General features: G+C 36.0%; 1 protein-coding gene across 1 annotated transcript in view; it reads left to right on the top strand.

Annotated features, from left to right (window-relative positions):
* The window catches only part of LOC109436815 (transmembrane protease serine 11E), a 38,869-nt gene extending 31,415 nt beyond the window's left edge, over nt 1-7,454 (top strand). The window contains exons 9-10 of the mRNA XM_019715642.2: nt 1-143; nt 6,684-7,454. Of these exons, the coding sequence (XP_019571201.2) occupies nt 1-143; nt 6,684-6,845 (305 nt within the window). The 3' untranslated portion in view covers nt 6,846-7,454. The remainder of the gene's footprint in view (nt 144-6,683) is intronic.
* Nucleotides 7,455-14,776: the final 7,322 nt, after the last annotated feature.

Raw genomic sequence — 14,776 nt, forward strand, 5'->3', positions numbered from 1 at the left:
GTAACAGTGAAAATCATCTTCGGCAAGTACAGGTGAATCTCATAGACACTAAAATCTGTAATGAACCTCAAGTTTACAATAATGCCTTAACTCCTAGAATGTTATGTGCTGGTTCCTTGAAAGGAAAAAGAGATGCATGCCAGGTAAGTAGTCTGACCTATTAGCATGCTGCACAATTTTTGTTCATCTTATATTTTGAAATAATTATAGATTTACAGAAATTTGCAAAAATAGTACAAAGGGGTCTCATGTATCGTTCACCCAATGTTCCCCAATGGTTACATCTCACATAACTATAGTACAATATAAAATCTGAAAATTGACATTGGTACAGTGTGTGCTTCTAGTTCTATGGCATTTTGTCACATGTACAGATCTATGTAACCACCACTACAGTTGAGAACTGTTTCATCACCACAAAGATCTCCTTTCAGAGTGACACCTACTTTCCTCCCCTAATCCCTCTCTCATCACTAACACTTGGCAGTCACTAAACTGTTCTCCATCTCCATAATTTTGTAATTTCAAGGGTGCTATATAAATAGAATCATACAGTAACTTTTTTTTTAGAATTCTATTTTTATTTATCTGTTAGTGTTTTTGACTAGACTATCTCTTGGGTTATCCTGTTTAGGGTTTGCTAAGCTTTTTCAGATGCATGTTTATGTTCTTTGATAAATTTGGGAAAATTTCAGCTATTATTTGTTTGAATATTTTTCAGCCCCACCTTCTTTTCTGCCTCCTTCCAGGCTCTAATGGCAGGAATGTTAGTTCTTTTGTTATAGTCTCATAGGACCCTAAGCTTCTGTTGTTCAGTTTTTCTTTTCAACTTCTCTTTCTCTCTGTTCAGATTGGGTAATTTCTATCATTGTATCTTCGAGTTCACTGATTTTTAATTCTGTCATCTCCATTATCTCCATTTTTTTGTTAAGACCATCCAGTAAGTTTCTAAAATACTTATTTTGATCATTGTATTTTCAGTTCTAAGATTTCCATTTGACTCTTCTTTATATCTTCTATTTCTTTGTGGAAACTTCTTATTTTTTTCATTTGTTTCCAGCATGGTGGTAATTGCTTGTGAAGACATTTTTGCAATGGCTGCTTCAAAATTTTATGTTAGACAATTCCAACATCTGTATCATCTCAGTGTCGGTGTTTGTTGATCACCTTCTCTCATTCAAGATTATCTTGGTTCTTGGTATGAGAGTGATTTTCAAATGCACCTTTGATATTTTGAGTATTGCTACAAGAGTCTGGATGTTATTTAAATCTTCTATTTTAGCAGGCTTCTACTGACATGACACTGGAGGGGATAGAGAAGTGCTGCCTCATCCCCACTCATCCTCCTTTGACACTTGGGTGGAGGAGTAGTGCCTCATTTTGCTGGATGGAGGTGGAATTTCAGGCTCCCCAGTAGGCCTCCGTTGATATCAGTCTGGCTGGAGCACCTTGTTACTGTTCCCTTTGGGGCCTCCACTGACAGCATGGGGTAGTGATCTCATTCCTGCTTGGCACTAGTGAGAGTCCTGACTCTCTTCTAGGTCTCTTCTGGTATTACGCTAGTGGGAGGGAGAGTTATACCTCATTACCACTGGATGGTGCTCTAGTATCTCCCCAGCTGGTCACCACCGGGAAGTTGGAGGAAGCCTTTGTTGTCACCTGGCAAAAATGAAAGTCTGGCTCCCCACTCAGTCTTCTCTGACACCAGTTTGGTGGGGGCGTTGGGCCTCAATACAATGGCAAGGGTGGAATTCCAAGTTCCCCACATAGCCTGTACTGACAGGGGCTGGGATGGGGCCACATGCTTTTTGTTTGTTGTTTTTGTTGTTTTCTGCATTTGGCTAGAGTAGAGAGGATATTGTCTAAATGTTTTTCTGTCTTCCTAGGTTACTTTCCTTTCTGGTTCTTTGATTAGAGAAACAAACCTTTTCTTGAGGCTTCTTTTTCATTTGCACCTGTTGCCAGGTTGCTGGTTTCTTCAGCTCCATGCCCAGGATAAATGAAAGGACAACAACAACAACAGCAGCAGGAGCAACAACAACAACAACAAAACAAAAGCAAAACAAAACAAAAAACCAGGGTCCAGGGAGCTCACTCCTGTGTCATTCCTTGAGTCCTGAGGTTCTTGGCTTATCAACCTTCTTTGCTCTACCTTTCAGAATCCTTTTATGTTTATTTCTAATGCCCAGGATTTTTTGTTTTTGTTTTTATCTGTATTTCACTTGGGTAAAAGGAGTGTCTATTCCATCTGGATCCAGAGCCCAGACATCTTTTTGAACCTTGATTTTGCTTTCCAGTACATAGGCTAGCACTGTCAACTTTGTACTTTTGTCAGCTATGACAACCATGACATCTACATCTTCATGAACACGGCTGATAAAATCTTTGAAGGAATCAATAACTGATTCCTTGGGTATGTCTCTAAATACGCCTATAATTTTTATCTTGTGATTTGACAGACTTAATATTTAATGTGCTCTTTAAGCCTCATATTGGTCTTTGAGATTTCATGGTATTCTTTATGTTTTCCAGTTTGGATTCATAGAGTGGATATCATTCATTTCTAAGATTTTTTTTTTTATTTTTTTTTTTTGCAACTTTCCATTTTTTCCTCTCTCTCATACACACTGCACCTGTTTTTTCCATTCATGGGCTTCACTTCCCTTAATGCACAGCTGACTTCACCATAGTCCTTTTCCAACGTTTACCTCTGAGTCGGTCACTTTAGTTCAGTTGGTTACATTAAACTCTTTTACCCAACTGTAACCTTTCTGCACACTTCTGGCAAATGCTCAAAACTGAACTTATTTCCCTGTGTTTCTTTTTCTGCTCTGAGGCCCTATTTGTTCACGAAGGAAGACATGAAACAATGTAGTGTGGGTCCATTACAAAATTCTACAGAAAATTCAATTTGATTCTGTAAATAAATGTACTAAAATAAACCAACTTAATAAAAATGTCACTGGAAATACACTAAATTATCATTATTTGCAGATTCCATACTTGTGAATTTACCTACTTGTTAAGATTTGTTTGAAAATCTCAAAGTCAGTACTCAAGGCACTTTCATGATCATTCTCGAACACGCACAAAGTGGCAAATAGCTTGAGTCACCCAATGAGCATGCTCCCACCTCAGGTTGTAAAAAGTGATGCTGCCTTCTTGTTCTGGCTTTAGTACCACAAACTTATGTCCTTTTTGTGGCCTATGTAGTGCCACATTTTTCTGCTTTTTGTTGGTGATTTTGCTATTTAAAATAGTCCCCAACTGTAGTTCTGAAGTGCAAGAAGGCTGTGATGTGCTTTATGCAGAAAATGTGTATGTTAGGTAAACTTCATTAGGCATGAGTTTTAGTTCTGTTGGCTGTGAGTTCAATGTTAATTAATCAATAATATATGTTAAATAATGTGTCTTTAAACAGAAAACATACATCAGAGGTGCTTATGTATTGATTAGTTGACAAAAACCTGACTAGAGACTCATGGAAACCTAGCCCTGTAGTTCTCCTAGGAGCAATGATTGACTATTCACTAATTCAGTGTTTACAGCAATTTCATAGAACATAGCTACCATGAATAATGAGAATCAACTCTATTTTATTTGTCTTGTTGATAGTCATAGAAAACAGAATCTATAATCATTATTTAGACATTATTGTAGATCTTCTCTATCTTAATCACCTTCATCCTACTTGCCTCCAACTTTACTAAAACCATTGAAAACATCTTGTGCTTTCACATTTGTGATCATCATTTACGATCTTCATTCAAACACCTCAGCCTCTATTTATAGTAACTTTCTTCCTAAAAGCATCAGAGGAACAGTTGTATTATTTTTTAGTCTTTCATTTTTAATTTTGTTACAGAAATTTCAAATGCACACAAAAGTAGAGAGAACAGTAAAATGAACCCCCATGTACTTATCACCCAGCTTCAACAATTTTAAACTCATAACAAATCTTATTTCCTCCCTGTATATCCTAACACAATCCTCTCAGCCCTCCCCTCCACTCCAAAATTACAGATCTATTTTGAAATAAATCATAGATGTCATACAATTTCATCTGAAAAATATATCCCGTATTCTACAATGCTACTTTGATGATGGTATTAAAGATGAATGTTCTTTAAAAATTTGGGAAATTAAAGATGGATAACCAAGTTTAGCCCTGGATTACAGTACTTTACTTTGTTATCTCTGGAGGCAACTGGCACCCATCGTTTTTTTGTGTTTTTTTTTCTTTTATGTCTAGCACCGACAATTTTGTCATTTGACTGGCTTCCTATGTTTTAATATCACAAAAATCATCAATAGCCTCACATGCAAAAATCTTTACTTGTGTCTCCTATTCTTTCCCATCTCAGTGGCATTTTGCTACCTATTCTTTGTTAAAATATGATCCTTCTTTTGGTTCTATGGTTCTGAAACATGCTGTTTTCTTCCCCTCCTCTCCAAGCACTCAGTTCTGGTCTCTTCTTTTGGTTCTTCTTTCTCTCCCTCTGTCTAAGCCTGGCTTTGTCTCAAGACTCAGATCTCAGATGAAATTTTTCTATTCTCTATATATTTACTGAAAGAAGCTATCTTTTCTTTGAACTCATCTGTCACTTTAATGACTTCTAAATCTACATGTCCAGAACTAACCTTTTGTCCAAATTTAGTCTCATATTTCTGTCTACTCCCAACCCATGTTCCTTTATGTGTATATGTTTTAAGTTGTAAATATAAGACTAAAATTTGTATATGTGTAATGACAAACTCAATGGGCATCATGAAATGTTAAACGGGATTTCCCATTTTCAAGTTTCTCACTTATGTTATCAGGATTCTTGGAATCTTTTACTCTTGTATCTCCTTCATGTGGAGTTAATCAAGTCCTAGAATATTTCTCCCAGATTTATTTCTTTTGTCGCCATTCATTCTGTTAACACTTTATTCCTTCATTACTTCTTATCTTGATCACTAAAATTGCTTCCTGGTTTGGCTTCTTCTAATTTTAAAAGTTTCTGTTATGTGCATCCCTGAATAAACTTCTGGTTCTATTTCTCACTGAACCACTCACTAAAAATGTTAGAATTTATGGGAAAAATAGGGTTAGAGACAGACCAACAGATCCTGCAAAAGCTATACAACTTTGTAACTAGAGAACAAACAACAACAAATAATTGTATCTTGAAAAATAACTTGGATGGTGTAGACAGGTAGAATGCGCAGGTTGGCTGGTGGCTGACTTACGGGATGTTAAAAATGCACAGAAACAATAGAGGAGAAATACCAGCTTCCTGGGGCTGACACAATGCATGTGGGGATGTAGCCCTGAGCAGAGAAGGCAGTGCAATAAGCCAAGATCTAAGAACTAAGCCAGGCTGGGTTGTGCATTTTTGTGTATGTGTGGTGGTGGTGGTGGTGGTGGTGGTGGTAGTGGTGGTAGTGGTGGTGGTGTATGTGTGGGGGGTGATTCTAGGCATAGGCACTTTCTAAACATTTTGTTAAAATAGGGCCCCAAAGGCTTCTGCCTATGAATAGCTGAGTTGATAGCTTTTTCCTTTTCTCCTAAAGATTATAATTCTCTTCCCATTATTCTGGCTTCCCTGAGTGAGACAAACACATATAAACCATCACTTCCATCTTATACTGACACAACTCCCAATTCACCAACAGTGCGTGGGCTAACTAGTGTTAGCAGAACAGACTATATCTTTCTCTATTTGATACTTGCTGGACATCACTGTATTTTTCATCTTGTATTGCTGTTAAGTACTTTGCCGTCTTTTTTCTTTGATTACTTTATTCTCAGACTCCTTTACTCCTGTCTCTTAAACAGAGTTAAACTTTGTTGTCTCTGGCATCAACTATTTCTTCATCCTAAACTGGTCTGCCTAGAATTTGTATGACTTCCAGTTTCTTTATTGTTAAATGGAGAAAATAAAACCTAATCCCATGTTTCATTGCCAGAATTACAGGAGTTAATGAGATAATATGCTAATTAATTAATTAAGAGTTTCATAGAGTGCTTAATACTTAATGATACCAGGAATTTGAGGAATAATCAGTCAGTCCCTTGTTTTTATGACCCTTTTAAGGAAATAGCTTTCTGGAGTTCACAAGAAATACACAATTGGCATTTGTGGTTTTGTATATGTATTTACTAAGTCCTGCTTTGTGCCAGGCTCTATGCTAATCACTTTGCCCACTGTTTTACATAATCTACAAAATAATCCTCAGAGGTAGGTATTATTAAGAGCATTACAAATAAGTAAATTAAAGGTCTTAGCCAGCTTGGAAGAGCCAGACTTGAGATTTAAACCCAGGTGTCTGACTCTAATGTTTGTGCTCTTTATCAGTGATAGACTCATCACCCTTCTTTCGGGAGGTGTGTCACACTGATAAAGAGGCAACCAGTATGGATAGTTATTTTGTCTGACATACCTGACAGGTTATGAACACTGTTCTCCAAAGAGATGGAGACTTTAATATCAGTGTTCTGAACCCTGAGGCTAAGCCAATTCTCCAGGTGGTGGAGCTCTTCCTTTATGTGAATTACTGACTTAGAGGGAATCACTTGTGCATTTGAACACACTGAAGATGTTTGAAAGCCCCCCTTTCATTAAACTCAAGTTAGAGAAATAGTAAACTCCTCCATAGTGAACGAATTATTAATTACTAATCTCTTCCTTCTCCTTTAGGGTGATTCCGGAGGACCACTGGTTAGTTCAGATGCTAGAGATATCTGGTACCTTGTTGGAATAGTGAGCTGGGGAGATGAATGCGGGCAACCCAATAAGCCTGGTGTTTATACGAGAGTGACTGCCCTCCGGGACTGGATCACTTCCCAAACTGGTATCTAAGAGAGAAAAAACTAGTAGAATGGAATGCATTTTTGTTCATTAGCCATTCTTCGAAATAACAGAATTGCAGAAGCTTTGCAGATCCCCTGGATCTGACCATAGAATGAAACTGTGTGCCTGATGCATAATTTCCATCCTAGCTCTGCTCCACATGTGAGCATCCTGCTTCTGTGAGATGGATTCAGTCTCAACTTATATTCATTTATTTTCCAGTTTTCTGTCATTAAAATTTTTGCCTTGTAGACATAAATTTCTCATGCATATATACAATAAGTAGTGATCCCTTCCTTCATTTTCCCAGCTTCTGTCATTTCAGTAAATTTCTACTTTCAAGGTGCAGGACAAAGAATAAAAGAAAATATAAAAAGGAAAAACTACATCTTTATATACATAAAAATATTGGGTGTTTTGTTTTTTCTCAGCAGAATGAGGAAAATGATTATGTTCATTATGGAAGGTCAAACAGAGACAGCAGAAGGTCAAATACTTCATGATGAAAAAAGAATAGGAACTAAGTTAAGGAAATATAGAGAGAAACCAAGATATAGCTTTTGTGTGTGTGTGTGTGTGTGTCAAACAACTACAGAAATAAATGTGGGGAAGATTCTATTTTCTTGCAACTGACAATATTTATACAAATTCTATATAATGTATTTGTTCTGAATAACTTAAAGTGAATAATATTTATTTAAAATTATGTATTATAATCATGCCAATGAAGCTAGGAGTTCATACCAACATTCTGAAATAATTGCAGATCTTCTTCCCTCGCTGCTGTGGTTTCATCCCAGGCTTGCACGGCGGGCTTATCTGGGTCCAGATGGGAAGGTATAGAGCAGATACCCTGGAAGCTGACTTCCTGCTAAATCTAGTATGGCACTGAATTGCTAACTGCTTGGATACAAAATGAAAGATTAAAAGCCTAATAGTAGCCACCTTCATAATTTTAGTTTTGGTAAATTACTGATGAGCTGTTAGAGACACATCATTCAAGTGGTCTAGGCCATTATAAAGTTAGGAATGGTGCTGTGACATACATCATGCTGATGGCGAGATTTCACTGAATCTTTCCTTATCCTTCCCTCAATTGTATAAAGCTACTCATACAAGTTCTGTATTACACCACACCACTTTGAAAACCAACATTAGTATTTTGACTTTTATTGTCCCAAATAACATTGGCCTATGAACTGATAAAATTCAGGCACTTGGCTAAAATATGAAAACTGGCATGAATTGATAGTTAAAAATTTTGCAGAAACTGTTTTTATTCCATTTAATAAAACATTTTGAGAAGAAAACAAGATCAAAGGAAATGATGAATTTTAAACAAAGATTTAAAGTACATTTCAAAGTAAATTACTTTCAGTGTTCCATTAAAAAATTGGTCCCCCTTATTTCATACATTCTGCAATCGGGCCTCTAGGTGGCATCTGCAAGCTACAGGAAGATACAAGGAAGAAAGGTATCTTCAAGTAATAATAAAAGTGTCTTGTAAAACAGAAAGAATACAATTCATATTTGAAAAGCCATTTAAAAATGAATCCATGTAAACTGGCAATATGATTATTATTTTGCAGATTTCTGTAGGTATTTCCAAAATAAAATAAAATTTATTAACATGTGACATTAAAATCTGCTCTGCAAACAAACTTGAAGAGATTTAAATTGACAAATTTTAGAATGGCATCATATTCCTCAGAAAAATATTTTAGAATGGCATCACATTCCTCATATTCCTCAGAATATGGCATCATATTCCTCAGAAAAATATTTTTGATATTTTCTTTTACAAAAGTTGGAGAATTTGAGCTTGGGTCACAGTGAAAATATGACTAATAGTTCAAACTTTATATGCATAGAGAAATAGATAATACAGATTCATATTTTTAAAGTGAAAGATATTATCTTTTGAAAGATAACCTATAAAGGGTTTCAGTATTCTTAGACATGTCTGTTTTAATCAATTCATCGGAGAAAGTTAAGTCATGACAAATAATATTTATTAATTGTACAGAGGGCAAGCGGTTCTATATCTTTTATCTCTCTTCCTACAGCACCTAGTAAAGTGCTTTGTATCTAATAATAGTCTTTCAATAAATGTTATTAAATTGATCTTTTATTTTTGTATGATGTGGAAAACATAATTATTGTTTACACTTTGTTTACACTTTGATTTTTAAGGAATGAGTACTGCCAGATTTTACACTAACTGTGTGACTAAAGCTTGTGATTTAAACACTCACTAATATTTACCTGGAATGATTGCAGTAGGGATTAAAATGAGGCAACGTTTGAGTGCTTAGCACAGTTCTTGGAACATAGTAGGTGCTTGACAAGTGGTGCTATTGTAACTGTTGTAATGAATTTACAGTCTTACTTGATCATAATAGATTGAATAAATGTTTTTGAAATGAAGAGATAATTAGACCAACAGAATGGGCTATTTTTTCTTGTTTGTTTTTAATTCTGATTCTACAAAAGAAGTTTTTTTGGGATCATTCCAAAACATGTTGTCCAGTTTTTTTCTGACTGTTATTCTAATTTTCATTTCAACTTTTAAAAATGATAGACCTTATTCATCATAGGGTGACTGGATTATATCAGGATCTATCGTTTAGTTCAAATGATGCCTCCTCCATGAACCCTTCCTTGATTCCCTCAAGTGGATGAAGTTGAGGAAGACTTCCTCCTTTCTGAAATTACTATTAAAAAAAAAACACGAACCAAAACGCTTTTTTATTTTCAGACAATCGTAGACTCACGTAGAGTTGAAAAATATAATACAGAGAGATCCTGTGTATCTTTTATCCAGTTTCCCTCAATGGTGATATCTTGCTTAGCTATAATAAAATATCACAACAAGAAAGTTGATACTGAGACAATCCATAAACCTCATTCAGATTCCACCAGTTTTAAAAACACGCAATTATGTCTGTATGTGTGTATTTAGTTCCATGAAATTTTATCACATGTGGGTTTATGTGAGCACCACCACAGTCAAGGTACAGAATAGTTTGAGTACAACAACCCCTCATGCTACTCACAGCCACCTGTCTCCTTCCCTCCCTGTATCCCCAGTCTCTAATCCCTGGTAACCACTAATCTATTATTTTTGTTTATAATTTTGTCAATTCAAGAATGGTACATAAGGGAATCATACAGTATGTAACTTTGCAGGTTGGCTTTTTCACTCCACCTAATTCCCCAGAGATCAATCCAAGTTGTGTGTGTCAATAGTTCATTCTTTTTTACTGCTGCATAGTATTTCATGGTATGGATATATGGCAGTTTATGCATTCACTCATTGAAGGGCAAAGTTGTTTACAGCTTTTGGGTATATTATGAATAAAGCTACTATAACATTTACGTGTAGGTGTATAGGTTTTTTTGTGAACGTAAGTGTTTATTTCTCTGGGATTAATGGCCTAGAGTATATTAACAGTTGTATGGTAAGTACATGTTTGGTGTTTTAAGAAATTGCCATATTCTCAGTCATGGAAGGGAATGGGTTTTTATCATCTGTGGCATGTATGGACCTGGAGGGTATTGTGCTGAGTGGAGTGTCAGACAGAGAAAGACAGATGCAATGTGATTTCACTTACATGTGGAATCTAAAGAACAAAACAACAAAACGAAACACAGTAATAGATACAGAGAAAAAACTGATGGTTGCCAAATGGGAGGCGGGTTAGGTGAATGGGTGAAAAAGGTGAAAGGATTAAGAATCACAAATTGGTTGTTACAAAGTAGTCATGGGGATGTAGGGTATAGTGTAAGGAGTATAATCAATAATATTATATTAACTGTGTATGGTGTCAGATGGGTACTAGATTTATTGGAGTGATAGATGGGAGGGGATTGGGGACAGGGTAAAAAAGGTGAAGGGATCAAGAAGTACAAATTGGTAGTTACAAAATAGTCCTGGGGATGTAAAATAAAGCATAGGAAATATAGTCAATAATATGCTAATAACTGTGTATAGTGCCAGGTGGGTACTAGACTAGTCAGGGGGATCTTTCTTCAATTATATGAATGTATAACCACTATGCTGTACACCTTAAATTAATATAAAATAATATTGAATATCAACTGCAATTGAAAAAAGGGGAAGAAAGGTGAAGGGGAATAAGAGATTCAAATTTGCAGGTATGAAACAAATAAGTCATGGGGATGTAATGTACAGCATAGGGAATATAATCAATAATATTGTGATAGCATAGTACGGTGTCAGATGGTTGTGGACTTATCATGGTGATCACTTCTTTAGGTATATAAATGTTGAGTAACTATGGTGTACACCAGAAACTAATATAATATTGCATGTTAGCTATATTTTTAATAAAAATCTTTTAAAAAGAAACTTCCATATTCTTTCCAGACTGCTTCTTACCATTTTTAATACTCTGTGTACCTATACTCTCTACTCATGTTTTATAGATATGTGTGAATAGCTCTGAATTCAACACTAGATTGTAAGTGCCAGAGGGGTAGGGAACATGACTGATTTCATTTTTATAACCTTCCTGGTCCATAGGAAAATATGCTATTTATAGCAGTGCTCAATAAAGATGAATTAAATAAAGACTGAAGATAGTAATAACAATAAGCAAACATAGCAATACATGTATAAAATAGGAAAGAAGAAATTATTTTGGATAGAAAAAACCAACAGTATTGCCTTTATGAATGTATTATGCTCTAATTTCTATAATTCTGGACTTTAACACAGTACCTCCAAATACCCAATATTAGTTTATATAAAAATCTTGTTTTCCACTTTCCCACATGACACACACACACATACAAAAAAACACACTAACGACATGGTTTATATGATGAGTATCCTCATGCTTGAATTCACTTCCTGATATACAATATATTTCATGGTTTTCTGATACATCTGTATCAGCTTCTATGCTCTACTTGTGGAATAAATTCCAAAAGAGGGATATAATCAATAAATATTTGTTGGCCTTAGTTTTTATAACTATGACTCTATAATTCATTTGTTCTAATACAATTTTTATTGTACAACTCTCAAGGTGGAGTAAAAGAGCGAGGCCTATGAAATGCAAGTATATCTTCCTTAGTTGACAATGATTCATTCATTAATCAGTACGTCTTTGACACAGCCATATTCAGCGTAAATTAATACCACAGTCAATTACTATAATAACAGTTTTGCATATACCTTTTACTCCTGTCTTGCTTTTCTATTGTTTTACCTCTCTGTGAAACTTGCTTTTTACTATAACTCTAACGAAATCCATATCTCCACCTTCTCTTTTCCTATACCATGAAGTTGAATTTGTTAGGAGAAGAATACACAACCACACTGAATGGTCAAATTTCAAATTCATGATCAGAATTCTCCAGCATACTCTTAATGCTTCCCCACCATCATACTATACTGCTCCGTTCACTCTCCCCTTCTCCTAGATGTCTATTTCTCATCTTTTCCTCTCTTCAACTCCCTAGCACCTGCTTATCCATCTGCATTCTCCACTGATGATCTTGCTTCCATCCACTTTCATTGAAAAATGAAGTATTTGTGAGAGACTCTCCACTATCTCTACCCATTTACCAGCAGCTACAACCTCACACTTGGCCTTCCTACCTGTTGATCAGGTACTTGGATTGAAAGCTGATCTCTATACCTGCACTCTCTCCACTTTCTCCTACCTTCTCTCACCTACTTAAGGAACTTGCTCCAGCAACTCTTCCCTCCCTCTCCTATATGGTCAATTTTCTTTTTGTTATTTCCTCCATCTTAAAACAAACAAACACCAAAAAAAGAAAAAAAAAAGAAAAAATATTATCTTCACCCCACTCTCTCCATCAGTTGCTGCTCCAAGACTGTTGGAGGAAATCGAAAAGAATGATCTATATTTACTATCTCCTACACTGCTCCTTCCATTATTCCTTAAGCACGTTTCAGACTTTGGCTCTATAATCTCACTAAAACTGCACTTTGCAAGGACATTTATAGTCTTCATGTTGCTAAATCTAATGGTGAATTCTCATCTTACATATCTTATCAATAGCATTTGGCACAGGTGATCCCCCCCGCCCCCTCGCCACTTCATTAATCTTCTTCTTTGTCTTCCAGGGCACAACATACTCCCAACTGCCTGCTACCCTCAGACTTTGTACTCATAAGCCAGTCTTATTTTCTGGTGCTATCCTTGTCCTGAAGGCCTCAATGTTGAGTTACTCCAGGGCTAGGACCTTGTTACTCTTCCTTGGTGATCTCATTCAGTTTCATTGTTTTAAATACTATACACATGATATTTCTAGATTTTTATCTTCAGAACAAACCTCACTCCGCAAATCCAAACTTATATGTCCAATTGCTTGTTGGTTCTCTCCATTCAGATGTCTAATAACAGTCTCAAATGCAACATGTCTTTTCTCTTGATGTTATAGCCATTGTCTTCCCTGTCTTGGTCAATGCCATTTTTCCAGCTGTTCAGGCCCCAAAACTTGCTATTCTCTTGACTCCCCTCCTTTTCTCACATCCCACATCTAACACTTTTCTAGTATATTAATATTTTATAGAATACTGTCTAAACTCAAGCTCACTTGTCAATTGTTAGTAAATTAATTTTCTGCTTCCTTTTGAAAGAATGTCATTTGCCATTTCTCCCATTCTCTGAATTGCTATAATTCCAGAGACGTTAGCTTCATTAGTCAACTAATCATTTTCAACATTGTTGTTACTATGGAATAGAGTTCATGCTGGGAAAAGAAAAAATGAAAGTATTTATAATGGCAAAGTAGCTCCCTAAAATCTTTTCTTTCCTTTGAGTTTCTGTTATCTACAATTCAGCTTCTTGTTTATGGATTGTCGAGGCATCTCAATTAATCTATATCTGACTCTCTTTAGACATCAATTGGAATAATCAACTTGTCTAGATATTTCATCACAAGAATTGGTCTCCAGTTACCTCAACGCCCAAAATTTATATTTCAAGTTACAACCTTTTCAATGAACTCCAGTCTCGTATAAGCAATTACCAATTCAACATAGATATCTAAAAGCCCTCTCTAATGGAGCATGTCTAAAACCTAGGTCTGGATTTCCATTTTCCATTCCCTATTTCTCTAAATGTTACCATCACAGTTAATGGCATTATCATGAACCCAATCCCTCAGGTCCCAAACCTTCTACCACATTCAATTCGTCAGATCCTGCCAGTTCTACCTTTAAAATATACTAGACTTCAACAATTTCTTATTACCTGTGTAGTCCAAATAGCCATTGTTCTCACCTAGACAACTATAACAGCCTCTCAACTCCCTTACTCCTGCCCCTACTGAGCCCTGACACCCAGCTTCACAAAGCCACTGGGGATACCCACTCCACATATAGGGACAGTAGTAAAAGGGGTAGGGAAGTAGTCATCACTTGAGAGGGTGGCAAAGAAATCTGTGTACTAGAGGAAAATCAGGTTCTAGTTAGAGCAAGATGACAAGGATGTTTGGAGAAAAGTCTGGGGACATGAAGAATTTGAAGAAAACATACTGTGACTTCCCGAGAACAGCATAGCAGGATTTAGAGTTGAGGAAGGAATGAGAAGGATTCATATTAGAGAATGGGACAAACATGAGCTGGGAGTCAATTTTTGTGTATAGTAATAGACAATCTCGTTTCATTCTTTTGCATCTGGCTTTCCAATTTTCCCAGCACCATTTACTGAGGAGGCTTTCTTTTCGCTATTGTATGTTTTCCATTCCTTTGTTGAAAATTATTTGCCCATGTAAGTGTATGTGAGTTTATTTCTGGGCTGTCAATTCTGTTAAATTGGTCTATGTGTCTATTTTTCTAAAAGGGTGAAGGGGGTCAAATATCTGGTGACAAATTTGACTTTAGCTGGTGAACATACAATGCAATATACAGATGATATATTATAGAATTGTATACTTGA

Source organism: Rhinolophus sinicus, linkage group LG02 (genome assembly GCF_036562045.2).
Source record: "Rhinolophus sinicus isolate RSC01 linkage group LG02, ASM3656204v1, whole genome shotgun sequence".
Lineage (NCBI taxonomy): Eukaryota > Metazoa > Chordata > Mammalia > Chiroptera > Rhinolophidae > Rhinolophus > Rhinolophus sinicus.